The following is a 14090-nucleotide window of genomic DNA, read 5'->3' as shown; positions in this document are numbered from 1 at the left end:
GATTATGTTTTAATATAGAATAGCCTTAAGTATTATCTACCAGAAAATGTAATCATTAGTTGTCCTTTCGTATGAAAACTATTAAAATTTTATTTTTGTTTAAATGTATAAATTCAGATTTCTTAAATTTCCAATTTGATGGTTTGGGGAAATAGCTCCAGATTTTTGGTTTTTTATAAAATAATACCGTTTTATCTTTTAAATAACTAAGAAATATAGCGTTATTTAATAAAAGTAGTTTAATGGCATAAAGTGTATTAATAGGTCTTCATTTGTTTCTTGATGTTGTATGTTTTTTTTTTGCTGAAATCCAAAAAATTGTCAATCAACAATTTAAATTGTTCTTTAATTTTATCTAATTCCTGTCGGTTTTACCTAGAACTTTAAAAAAAAATTATTTTTGATGGCACCCATAAATAATAGTAAGTAAATCAATAATTGAATATAACCTACATATCCTTAGTTTGAGATAGTAATATGAGCTTCTGCTGATATTATGAACACTTAAAGTATAATCCAACATCCAGTTTCTAATGTTACAGCTGAACCATAAGTCTATGAACATTTGGAAATGTCCGTCCATCCGTCCTTCCGAATTTAGAAAATTTATACAACATTTCACTATTTTATTAAAAAAAGAATATATGGCAGTTATGTAAATCCTTGCTAGAATTTAAATATTAATAACTAAATTAATGCTTGGTTCCAAAATAAAAAACGATTTTTAAGAGTTTTTTTAAAAAAAATTAGATATGATAATGTCTAATTTTTCGACCTTTTTTATTATTAATTTTATTTATTTTTATTTAAGCTTGAGGTCACTTTTTTATAAATAATTATATTTATTTATAAAAAAAAGTGACCTCAAGCTTAAATAAAAATAAATAAAATTAAAAAAATTAGATGTTATACAGGATATTGAAGTCTTGATGTCTTGGAATTATGAATATCCTATCGATGAAATTTCATAATTTTGCATCTAATATTAAAAGAGAACAATAATTTCTGAAAATAATAATTTTATTCAGGTTCGTCTGTAATAATTCCTTCTATTTTTGTCCATTGCCTATATGAAAACAAAGCACTTTGTGACGTGTTTACGAGTTGATATGCAGTTGTTCAGCTTCGTAGGCATCGTTGTTCAGTCTTACTTTTAAAAAAAAAAAATCGACAAACAACCATTTATGATCCGAATGAAATTAAATTAAGTGTCAGTTATCTTTTTTATTTAATTTTTTCAAATTTTGCTCGATCTTTTTTTAGTTTTTTACACATAGATTTATATTTGCGATACAATGAATGAGTGAGATCGACAAAACATTAACAAACGTTTTTCCTTAAAACTTTCAATCCAAGTATTATTTTTGTTTTTGATCAAGTTACCTTTGAAAAGTATATTAGTAATTATATTTAATGTTAATTATGTTTATTTATTGTTAATCTGATTAAACTTAGTGACGATAAAAAAGTGCGTACTAAAATTATTAAATATTTTCATCAAAACCCAACTGTAAAACTGTTTCCAACGTTACTAAACAGTATCGAAAGATCAAGTTCTTTGTTGATAGAAACCCTGATTCAAGTAAAAGGAATATTGTACATGATGTTTCTAAAGCCAATAAATATAAAGCATTTTCAAAAGAGCCCCCAACACTTCCGATACGGAAATTGAAGTCAAATTTTATAAAAAAAAACATACCTGCTGTATAATGGACGACGAAATGTATGCTCTAGCAAATTTTCGCAGCTTCCTGGTTGATTATTTTTATGTTGCTCATGATCGAGGGAATGTTGTAGATAAGTTTAGGACACAAAAGCAGAAAATTTTCTGCAATATGCAGTTGCGGCAAAAGAAGCCAAACATTTGTTATAAATACCGACATTTACATCAAGGAATGTTAACAAAAGAGGATTATTTCATTCATAAGACTCCTTAATGTATCCGCTTATTTTTGGCCTGATTTATCATCCTGCCACTATGGTAAGCAAGGTCTTGAGTAGTACAAGAACAATAATGTGTTATTTGTACCAAAAGGAGCAAATCCTCCAAACTTTCTGGAGCTAAGGTCAGTGGAGAAATATTGATATTTTTTTGTAAATTGTAATAATAATTTCAATCGAATAAAATAAATTTCTTCCAATAAAAAAATAAAAAGTTACACTCTTCTAAAGTTGGAACATGTAAAAAGGATCATATTTTTGACGATTTTTTTCTTTTAAAGAAACAAATGTATACTTGTATCAAGTTAAATAAACGTAAATGTATTCAAATATTGTACAAATTCATTACACATTTAAATACTGGCATATTACTCTGTATTTATGAATTTATTCACTTTTTTCAGAAATCCTCTCATTATTGATTCTATAGTTGCTTCCGTTACCATTTTGGACGAGGTGGTCCACTTACGCTTAAAATCGATCATATCCGGGGACATATCCGTTTTTTAATTCTTTTTTTATCAGAGCCAAATTCTTTTCCAAATGCCGATGTTCTGGACAATTGGGTGGATTTCCCTTCCGTGGTACAAAATTGACATTATTATTTGAATATCACTCAATGGACTTTTTTCCATACACAGAAAAAACTATTTCTTAGCCCTTTTCAATTCAAATATTTGTCACATATTGAACTGGTTTCAATTATTTAAAAAAAAAATTCTTGATATTAGGTCTGTTCATTTACTTTCCCAGTAAATACTTGCAACGAGAGAATAAAATCAAAATTTACAAAATTACTCTCTTAAATTCTCAAAAATAGTAAAAAGTAAATGATCGCTTTTCCAGTAACAATTGTTTTATAAACACAATTTTCTTATTTTATTCCTTTTAATATGTATAAATACTCACATTTTCTTCAATTTTATTGAAAATTCTTTTGTTTTGACATTTTTCACCACAAAAATAAAATTTTAAATAAATAAACAATAAACAATAATACAAAACATATAAAATATAAGCTGCTAACTATTACGAGTTCAAAATAGAACTTGTAATAGTTTGCAACGAGAGAACACTCTCTAAAATGAACGCTTTTCCAGTAACAATTGTTACTAACTAGTAACAACTTTTAGTTATTGAACAGAGCTATTTTCTATTGAATTTTGCGTTTTGAATTTGATTATTTTTACAATTGAATATACAATTTTCGTTATTAGTTGAATTTCAAATACAAAAATTATTGAATAGATAATTTTCGTAATTGAAAACACATTTTTGTTATTTTTTGTGTTTCAATTACGAAAATTATCTATTCAATAATTTTTGCATTTGAAATTCAACCAATAACGAAAATTGTATATTCAAAGCGGGCCTAAGTGTGAAGGCACTCTGTGCAGTTTTAAGAAAGGTAAATACGAAAAATCTTTTGCTATTTTTTTAAAGGCCATTATGTATTTATAGCCTACACCACCATAGTGGGGAGGGTATTATGCGTTTGTGCAGATGTTTGTAACGCCCAAAAATATTAGTCTAACACCCACCTTAAAGTATACCGATCGACTTAGAATCACTTTCTGAGTCGATTAAAAGATGTCCGTCCGTCCGTCCGTCCGTCCGTCTGGTTGGCTGGCTGGCTGGCTGTCCATGTAAACCTTGTACGCAGAGTACAGGTCGCAATTTTGAAGATATTTCGATCAAATTTGGTACATATTATTTTTTCGGCCCAAGGACCAAGCCTATTGAAACTGGCTAAAATCGGTCCATTATTTCACCTAGCCCCCATACAAATGTCCCCTGGAAATTGGTCTTTATCGGTCATAAATTTTTAATTTATCTATGTATCTACACAAATTTCGCTCTAAATAAGTTTTATATATACAAAATTCATGTCACCAAATTTTGTTACGATCGGTCCATAATTAGTCATAGCTCCCATATAGACCCGCTTCCGAAAATCACTTTAACGTGCATAAATCGCTTAAAAATGTTGGTATACACACAAAATTCAACATAGTTAACTTTAATATAGACATAAATCACACGACCTAATTTCAAGGTGATCGGTCCATAATTGGTCATAGTTCCCATATAAGGCCCACTTCCGAAAATCACTCATGAATATAAATTATTGATATATTAAAAGCAAAATATTTTTTCTCATTTACTTGGTGTAGGGTATTATATGGTCGGGCTTGACCGACCATACTTTCTTAATTGTTTTTATCAAGTTTTAATAATTTTTTCATGTACTTTTTTTCGGTGACCATTTTGACCGAAATAACAGTTAAAAATTAATGATTTAGAAAAGATATCTGACACATTTTTAAACGCTAAAGTGATGGTTTTTAATACAAGAATCTAAATTAAAATATTAGTTATTATTGTACTTCTTAATTTATTATTATTGTACTTCTTAAATTATTATATTATTATCTTTAGTTTTTGGTCTAACACTTTAGAAATTGTGTTTCCATGTTAAAAAAAAATCTATCCCAACTTAAAATCCAATCACAGAGATTTGGTAATACCTTTTCAAATATTTAGTGTTTGCATTTGCGATTGTGCGGTTTTGCTTTTCCTGATGGCTTTTGAAGTATGTTTGATTTGTTGCAATCATCGGCGTAGTAGTCGTAATGTTATATGCATTTTTTTTGTAGATTTGTTCTATGTATTTTTTTTCAGCTAAACTTCCGCTTCATACTTGGCCATCATAAACATGCAATTTGCAGTTAAACTAGAAATTTTCAAAAACAGCTACCACTACATTCTGCTGCTGCGGCCAATGTTGCCAAAAATTGCCAACTAAATAAAAGTTTGTGCGTTCACGTTTGTTTGAGAGTTTGTTTGTTTGTTTTAACATGCAGTATTTTCTAGATGAAGATTGTAATTTAGTGGCCATTTTGTTAAATTAAATTTCATTTTTACCACAAACACATACCGGACACCGACACACATACAGACTGAAAATGCACTTACACAAAAAAATGTGGATAAAAAGAAAAAGGAAAACCCAACAATTCTATTGAGTTTTGTGTGCAATAGCATGTATTGTAGTGGCGGCAGTGGCGGTGGTAGGAAAGAGCAGGAGTACCTACTGATTGTTGGAAAGATTTTTGAATGAACAACTTAAAACAATATTGAATCAATGAGCATAAAATTAAATGGCATTTTAATACGAATGAAATGTAAAAATTGCTTTCAATTCTTCCTGTTGTTGTCGGTTAGAAAATCGCAAAAAATGCATTGATTAAAGGTTGGCAAAAAACGTAGTGAAGTGTATAAGAAAATATGTTAAATAATCGTTTAAGTGTTTGGACAAGTTTTTCATTTTAAAAATTAATTTATTTTTGAACACAATTCAATGTTTTAATTGATTGAATAAAAAATACAGCAATATCTGAAAAAGTACCAAATTGCTATTAATTTCAATTTAATATTAAATAAAATTTTAAATTGAAAAGAAAAACAAGGTAGCGTTTTGCTACCTTAACATCGTTTTTTATTAGTAGTCTCTGATCATTCTAATCAAGTAACTGTAAAGTAACTGTATATAATAAACACACCAAACATTTTATTTTGATATTCAAAGTTTGTCACATTTACTATCGTAGGTGTTCTTTTTCCAAAAACTAATGCTTTTATTATTTCAGCTAATTATCATAGGAAAAATTAATTTTTCTTGATCACTGATTATCATCCTTTTACCATTTTCACAAATCTTTACCGATTATGTTAATTTTCATAAGAATTATGGGTGAAACCATATTATCGTTGCTTTTCCATTTGGCCCACTTTTCAACGACTTATAGCCACGTTTATGTTTGAATTAATTTTCGTATGAAAAATGAGTTTTTGGTTGAAAATATAAGTGATCACAGACTTACTTCCCTTTTCAATTAAGACCACGTTTATATATAAAACACTTCATATGAAAAATCGATTTTTGTTAGAAAATATAAGTGATCAATTATTATTATCCTTTTCTAATTTGGACCACTATTTATCGACTTATAGTCATGATTACGTTTCAGTTCATTTTCATATAATAAAATCGGTTTTTGGTTGAATATAAATGATTACAAATTATCATCCTTTTTCCATATGTCCATTTCGATGGCACCATCAAAGGGAGACTTAATAGTACAATTAATAGAACATAGAAATCAATTTAGAAAGTATGGTGGGTCAAGCCCGTCCATATAATACACGAAGTAAATTAGCAAAAGCATTTTCTTTTAAAATTTCAATAATTTATTTTCCTGACTGATTTTCGGAAATGGGCTTATATCGGAAATATAAACAATTATGGACCGATCGCCGTGAAATTAGGTCATGTGATTTATGTCTATTTGACATTTATTTCTGTAGAATTCTATGTGGATGCAATTCTATGTGGATAAAACTATTCGGAGCGAAATTTGTGTAGATACCTATAAATTAAACTTTTATGAACGATAAAGTTATATTTCGGTGGACATTTTTATGGAGACTAGGTGAAATAATGGACCGATTTTAGCCAGTTTCAATAAGCTTAGTCCATATGCCGGAATAAGACTATGAACCAAACTTGATCGACATATCTTCAAAATTGTGACATGTACTTTGCGCACAAGGTTTATATTTGACAGCCAGGCGGACGGACCGACGGACATCGCTTAACCGACTCAGGTGGGTGCTAGACACAGATGTTAACTCTAACAGCGCCTATGATAAACAGACTGTCCAATGCAACCTCTGCAATTAATTATACACAGCGCTATCTTCCTTCCAGTAGCTTCATGAATGATCTTAACCTACAAAACTAGAATATTCGAATTCTAGAGCTTTTAGCAGCTTCAATGTTAATGTTAGCAGCTTAAACATTTAGTATTGCCATACTTACAAACAATACTAATAACTATTTTTACTAATTTAATTTTCTACAAAAACTACCTTGACAACAACCGGCTTTTGGATTTTTTTTAACAATATTTTAACAAGCTAACGGAAAACCAAATTATTTACATTTATTCTGCTGCTATTTCTTTGTTGTGTATATAATCAACGCTTTCTTCAAATAAATCATGTAAAATTGTATTATTTCTCTTTTTAGCAACCTAAATTTGGTCGATTCACAAGGTATCCTATCATTGTCATAATGTTCTAATATTTCATGACTTGGTGGCTTGGCTCGGCTTCGCCAACTCATAGGCGTTCGGCACAGGTCTCTGCAGGTTGGTTACGATAACACAATAAACATAGCATACAGAGTAGTATTATTTTATTTTCAAACCATTGTGACATAACAGAATACCTTTTGATTCGACCAAATATTTTTTATGAAATTCTTTATTTTTTTCCTTTACTAGTCTATTGAAATTTTTATTATAATTTCCTTAATCGTTTTTAATCTCCAACTATGCAGAGACAATCAGCGACACCTGAGATTTTTTTAAACTATAAATTGATTTATTAGGTATTTGACTCCAGAATGAATTACACACTTTTTATCTTAATCATTTAATGCTATTACAAAAATTATTTTCAAAATTTTGATAATTTTTTTACTGCATTCTTTGCAGGTATTATTACTTATGATTACTTATCGCCTTCACTTTCTCAATTGTTTTGATAAACATAAACAATAAGCAAACATTTAGAGGTTTATATGTTTGTATGTACTTGTATATTTACATTCCCTGCAGTTCCAGGAGACAGTTCTGAACTAGTGATTTTACCAATCATTTAGGGTGACAACTAGTTACGTAACTAGCTACATGAATAGTTATTTTAACATGTGCATGTCCTAAGTTGGGCGTCAATTGACCCTTTTTGATTACAATGAGACTATCTGATAGCTGGTCCAAGTAGTCAACGCATTCGATTTACATACTGGTTTCATATCGTCAGTTACCTTACTAGCTACTACGGTATTCATTCGACTAATGATCGTTCGATTAATCGAATAATTTCTTACGAATAATTAAAAATTACCATTTTCGAATAACGAATAATTCGAACAATTTTATGTAGAATAATCGAATAAAACGAATAAATGTTCATATATATTTAAATTTATTAAATTTTTCATAATATAAAATTTAAATAACTCACAAAAATTGTTTTGTTGCTGAAATTCGACAAATAACTAAAGACAAAGGGACTTTCGATCACTGTAGATGAGTGTTCCGATAGCTACTTCTAAAAATATATAAATATTACTGCAAGAACTTACAATTATAAAAACAAATCTTTCCAAATTTGTAACTTAGGACTTGAACCAATGAAAATAAAAGGTACAGAATAAAATATCAAATAATCAAAATAATAACTTAGATTAAAGTGGAGTTGAATGTGATGGAGAATGTGATTTTGAAACGGTCGTCGAAAGTGATATTGAGGATGACATTTATAATGATTACATTGAAATAGATGAAGGTTATGATCTTAAAATCATTTAATAAATCGAATAAATCGAATTATAAATACAACTATTGCAAACTAACGTTTTGCTGCAAGAAAAGCTTGGAGTTCGTCTTATACATTATTTTGAACATCGTTGAAGATCTTTGTCTAACATGATAATAAACTTTTTACGTATTTGTAAATGCGTCAATCATGCACTGCCTGAATTCAAGTTAGCCACGTTCACTGACAATGGTATCAAGCTTTGGACAGATTCTCTTTATTGTGTAATTCCCCAAGACCACTTTATTAAGCAAAGATTCGGCAACGTTGATAGAGCTTGAGGGTATAATACAATTTGTTATAAATAATTTAGAAATAGTGAATAATTAATTTACTAAAGATTTAGTTACTCAATTTAAAACCCGAATTAATGAACTACATAAAAAAGTTCTTAATACGTTTATATTGTATTTGAATTCAGGATCATGTCCAACTAGCTCAAATTTTTTAAATCATAGCTCCAAAACGGAAACTAAAGAGTTTGCTAATCAATTGTTTTGTAGATTGTTCGGAAGTTAATCTGATCAGAATATTTCTGTTGAAAACTTAATGATGGACTTTGTTTTCGAAAGTTTTTTAACATTATCAATACTTAAATTGTTAACTTTAACGTTATTTTTTGAGTTTCAACAATAAAATAAAAAAAAACCGACATCAAAACTTCTTTCTTTACTTTTTTAAAAAAAATTTAATTATTCGAATAATTCGATTAATTTTAAACGTGTGATCGAATTATTCGAACAAGTTAAAATCTCTTATTCGAATTATTCGTTTTATTCGAACAAGAGAAAAATCGAATAATTCGAATACCCTACTAGCTACCTAACTTGTTACTTGACCAGCTACATAACTCGTTATTTCAACGTTTAAAAGTGACTTCACTATAGGTTACTAAGATACATTAAAGTGACTATTGACATCACACTATGCTAAATGGAATATCAGTATACTTAAGCAAAAATAAACTGTTTGAGAATTATATCAACACAATTTGTGTAAAACCAATTTGTACGAATAACTTACAAAACTTTTAAAGTGACTACAATCTAGAATACTTCGGAACACTTAAGTGACAATTGTCTTCACGCTAGGTTACCTGGGATGTATAAAGTAACTAATTGTATTTCCTCTGTACTGCAAAAATATGCGTTCAATGAACTAACTATAACCCTGGCAATGCTTTTTACTATAGACATTTAACATGTGCGTGTCATTGGAAGTCTACTACTGACAAAATTACTATTACGACTAGGTACTTCCATTGGAACCAGAGACTCACTAGTATAGTTTAGTAATTCTATTCTACACTTTTGATACTTTTCTGAAGTAGATATCGATAATAAAACTGCACATGCAAAAGTACGAATTCATAACAGTTGAAAGAGCCGCGTTCAAATTTAATTTTTCCTTTTTTCTTTCTCATCAAAGAAAAGTATAAAAATGTAGACGCTTCGTCGACAATGTCACCAAAAAGTCACCAAAACTGGTGACTTGGAGACACTTGTCCATGTGAACCAGTTATTTTAAGAACTACATAAATATAATTCTTTATTAATTATACTTAACTCTGATCATATGTATGATAGCGTGCCGAAAAATTCTATTAGAACTTATATTATAAAAATATTTAGCTTCAAAAACTGCAATATTACAGTTTTCATAGACCTTAAACCCTTAACTAAATACCAACAATTATTCCAAAGTTTTATGTAAACTAACATTACTCATACGTTGTGTATGCCACATGTCTCCACTGTATTAATCATACGCACGCCTTGTGGCGATGACCATCATCATCATTAATCGATTTTAATATAATCAAATAACTGCACGCCAAACTCACACAAAAACAAAACATCACTTTAATTTCCGTACACTTTTGGTCACCACTTTTTTTGTTCAAGGTTTTTTGTTTTTCTAACAACTTTACTAATGACAAACTTGACCAAAACATTAATGTGAATTTTGTCATTTACCAAGTTTCCAGTTGCGATACACTGCTTCCATTGCTATTCTTTCTTTTTTTTTTGTTTTGTTTTAACAATGCAGCACAATACAAATGACCAGTTTGCAACATAAACACACAATCGCACACACAATACAAGCAAAAACTACAACAACAACGAATACCACCGACACATAAAACTGAGTAAATGATTCTTTTTGTTGGATTTTTTTTACTTTTATTTTACTTTGGAAAAAGTCATAGAAAATTTTAACTTTATAACGCAAAACGAAAAATATTTAGTTGAAAAAATAAAGAGCAAATAGCTACACATCGACTAGAACTACGTACGTAAACTTAGTTTTAGCTTTTTTATGACATTCTCACACATTCGCGACTTTTAGCAGCCAGTTTTAGTGTCGTCAACATTTCATGTGTTTTGTATGCCAGACAGACAGACAGTTAGTTTTAGTTAGTGTTCAGTTGTTGCTGATGTACTCCCGCACAATGATGATGACGACGATGACGAGTATGATGATCATGACAACCATGATGTGCTTGATGACGACGTTGGGGTGGTTGATGATGACTTTAACCACAATATAACAAAACTTTTTGATTACTTTGTGTTAAGTGCAGCTGTGGGCCAAACGATACTTTTTGTTGCTGTCTTTATTTTAGTTTTTTCTTCGCTATTTTTCAAGTGTACGACCGATTAATTGGCTTTAAATGAAAAAAAAATAATAATGTCAGTTTTGAAATTTAACAAAGAAACATATTTTGTGGACAACTTGCTAACAATTGACACTTACATTTTAGTAATTAAGCATAAATGGTAAATTTGTTTTAGGTATATTAGAAATCATGGTAAAAAGGATAAAAAAAACAGTGAGAATACTAAGTACATTTTGATAGATAATGTATGCGCAACTAGAAATCTCAGGGTTCCATAAATTGAATCGAAAAAAGTCGAATAACTGAAAATAGTCATAAAGTCAAAATGCCAATATTTGCATACTTATTGCTAAAATTAAAACGAGAATGATAAATAAATCTAGCAGTAATGAATTTTTTCATTAAAATAGGATAAAAGTCGATTAGAAAAAGTCAAGTAAGCAAAATTTGAAAAGTCGAATATTCAAAGACAGGATACGAAATCAGTAAAAAAACAACTTTTCAAAAGTAGACTATTAATATTCGAAGAGAGTCGAAAAATTTAACCTAAATTTCAGGTGAGTTTTCCAAATATAAACAGAACAAAATTAAGAAATTAGCAACTACATTTATGTTACGATATATTAGTACCATTGAAAACCTACTGATTTCTAACATTTTTCAATAAACATGAAAAATTCAAAGGTTAAAACCACCAAAAAATCAATCATATCAGAAGAAAAAGTCTCTTTAACGCCTTATCCCGAAATGTTTCGATGTAGTAATAGTGAACAATAGTAACTAGAGTTCTATAAGTCGATTGTTCGAACAATCGACTTTTTGCTGAAAAAAGTCGAAAAGTCGAAATCGACTTTTTGGTCGGAAAAAAGTCGAACAATCGATAATGTTATCTCAAGTCGAAAAAAGTCGAATAGTCGATAATAGTCGATAAAAGTCGAAAATAGTCGATAAAAGTCGAAAAAAGTAGAATAGTCGATAAAAGTCGACTTTTAGATTGTTAAAAAAAATTGTTAATTGCAACATTATACTAAAACTATTGCAATTTGGTACAATTGCATTTTTTGTAGTGTATGCTAATATAAATAATAAATAAATGTTTATAAATTAAAGCTTTTTTCTACACAACATTCTTCTACCTATTATCGCCTTGATAAATTTAATTTTTATTGCTAACCATTACAAAAGGCGCATCAATAAATGTAGAAACTATGTATTTGTTACAAGAAATGGTAAAAAGTTGAAAAAACTCGAAAATAGTCGGAAAGTCGAAAATAGTCTAAAAAAGTCGAAAATAGTCGAAAAAAGTCGAATAGTCGAAAAAAGTCGATTTAACTAAAAAGTCGAAAGTTCGAAAAGTCGACTTTTATAAATTACCAAAAGTCGAAAGTTCGAAAAGTCGACTTTTTAAAAACGAAAGAAGTCGAAAGTTCGATTTTTTAAAAAACGGAAAAAGTCGAAATGTCGGAAAGTCGACTTTTTGTTTCAGCTATAGAACCCTAATAGTAACCACCACAAAAAAATAAGGCAACACATTAGCCCAATTCACAATCGGAGTCGAGGCATAGTAAGTTGAATTTTAGTAGCCAGTTAAGTTTTGTATCCAATATATTAGCAATAAATATGAACGCGACAATAAATAGAACATTTTATTACAGTGTTGAGTAATTTAGAAGGATACAACCATCTATTCTAAAATATATGTAGGTAACTTCATAAAAATTTACATATAGACATTTATACAATCAAGAACGCGACATTCATACGCCTTTAATGTGACAAAAATATAGAAATCATTACAATAAAGTTTCTTGATTCCATTTATCGATAACATTTTAGTAAGACTATGTTTACTGCATGTCGTTTTGTTACTTCCAATTCCCGTAATTTCCTGGCATTTCATCGGTAGTTTTAATGGCTATAAAAACAATAAATTCTTTGTTTAATTAAAAAACTTAAGAATTTCGATTATGGTAAACTGAAAGACATGTGTAGTTAGTTTCGAAATGAATATTTTTCAAATCAGATTGTAGATAAACAAATTTAAACCACTGTTATTATTTTCTCTAAATGTGAATATCCTTAAAAGTTATAATGTTGAAGGTTGTAGCCACCATAATAATTATTTTAAGGGCATGACATTTAAATTTGATTCATTCTTTTCTACTGTGGCTCGATTTGAGTGAAAAAATTCGGTAATTTCAACAGTAATGCTACTTTGCCAACTAACTAACTGCTAAAACCAAAAAAATCTACGGATATAATAGTGTAATGCAATTAGCAAAACATATGGCCATCGCAACGAATCTGAATATTGTAACTTTAAGTAGAAAACATACAAAGTAACTCCCGCAAATTCTCGACAGACATTTCACGGAAATTTTTCCCGCGTAGGAATCCTACTTTCTATATATTAAAAATAAATCTGGGTTCAAAAACGAGTCAACAAATTAAATGTATTTTCGACTGAATTAAGGAAAATGCTAAATTCTGCGATTTATTACATAATATATTAATTAAGTTTTATTAACTAAAGTAGAATATTGTTGCTTCCCATTTTTTTATAAATTTTATTATGATTTATCACGCGACATTGAGTTATTTAATTTTAACAAGTGCTACGCATTTATTATTACTTTTGTATTTATTGGTTCGATATATATTTTGCATAATGCCAATTACTTTCACTGTTTAACTAAGTCCACAACCACTGTTTTTTCTTGCAGGTAAAAAGATCAAATATCTATTTTTCTTTCACATTATTTTTTCTATAGTAAAACTTGCCGTATACACCATTTTTTCTTCCAGCAGCTTGATATTTGTTTTCGATAGTTTTCACGGTATCTTCTCAGTTGCTTTATCACAATATTATTTATACTTTAAGGGATCTCTTTTAATTTGTGCCGAGTACCACATTGTTACTTACCTTCTTTTTACGGAAAATGTTTTACCCATTTAAATAGGTATTTTAAAATACTTTGGAAACCAAGTGTTATTATTAAATATGCAGAAATCTTTTATAATTCAAGTCTACATTTTGATTTGAATTAAAATGTTCAGCAACTTGTTTAAAACAATGGCATAA

General features: G+C 29.0%; 1 protein-coding gene across 1 annotated transcript in view; it reads right to left on the bottom strand.

Annotated features, from left to right (window-relative positions):
• Positions 1-10395, bottom strand: part of CARPB (Carbonic anhydrase-related protein B) — a 198245-nt gene extending 187850 nt beyond the window's left edge. Inside the window, exon 1 of the mRNA XM_065509207.1 lies at positions 10365-10395. Coding sequence (XP_065365279.1) covers positions 10365-10395 — 31 coding nt within the window. The remainder of the gene's footprint in view (positions 1-10364) is intronic.
• Positions 10396-14090: the final 3695 nt, after the last annotated feature.

The sequence above is a fragment of the Calliphora vicina genome, chromosome 4 (assembly GCF_958450345.1).
Source record: "Calliphora vicina chromosome 4, idCalVici1.1, whole genome shotgun sequence".
NCBI lineage: Eukaryota > Metazoa > Arthropoda > Insecta > Diptera > Calliphoridae > Calliphora > Calliphora vicina.
Note: the sequence above shows the minus strand (reverse complement) of the source record. Positions and strands in the feature narration are given on the sequence as shown.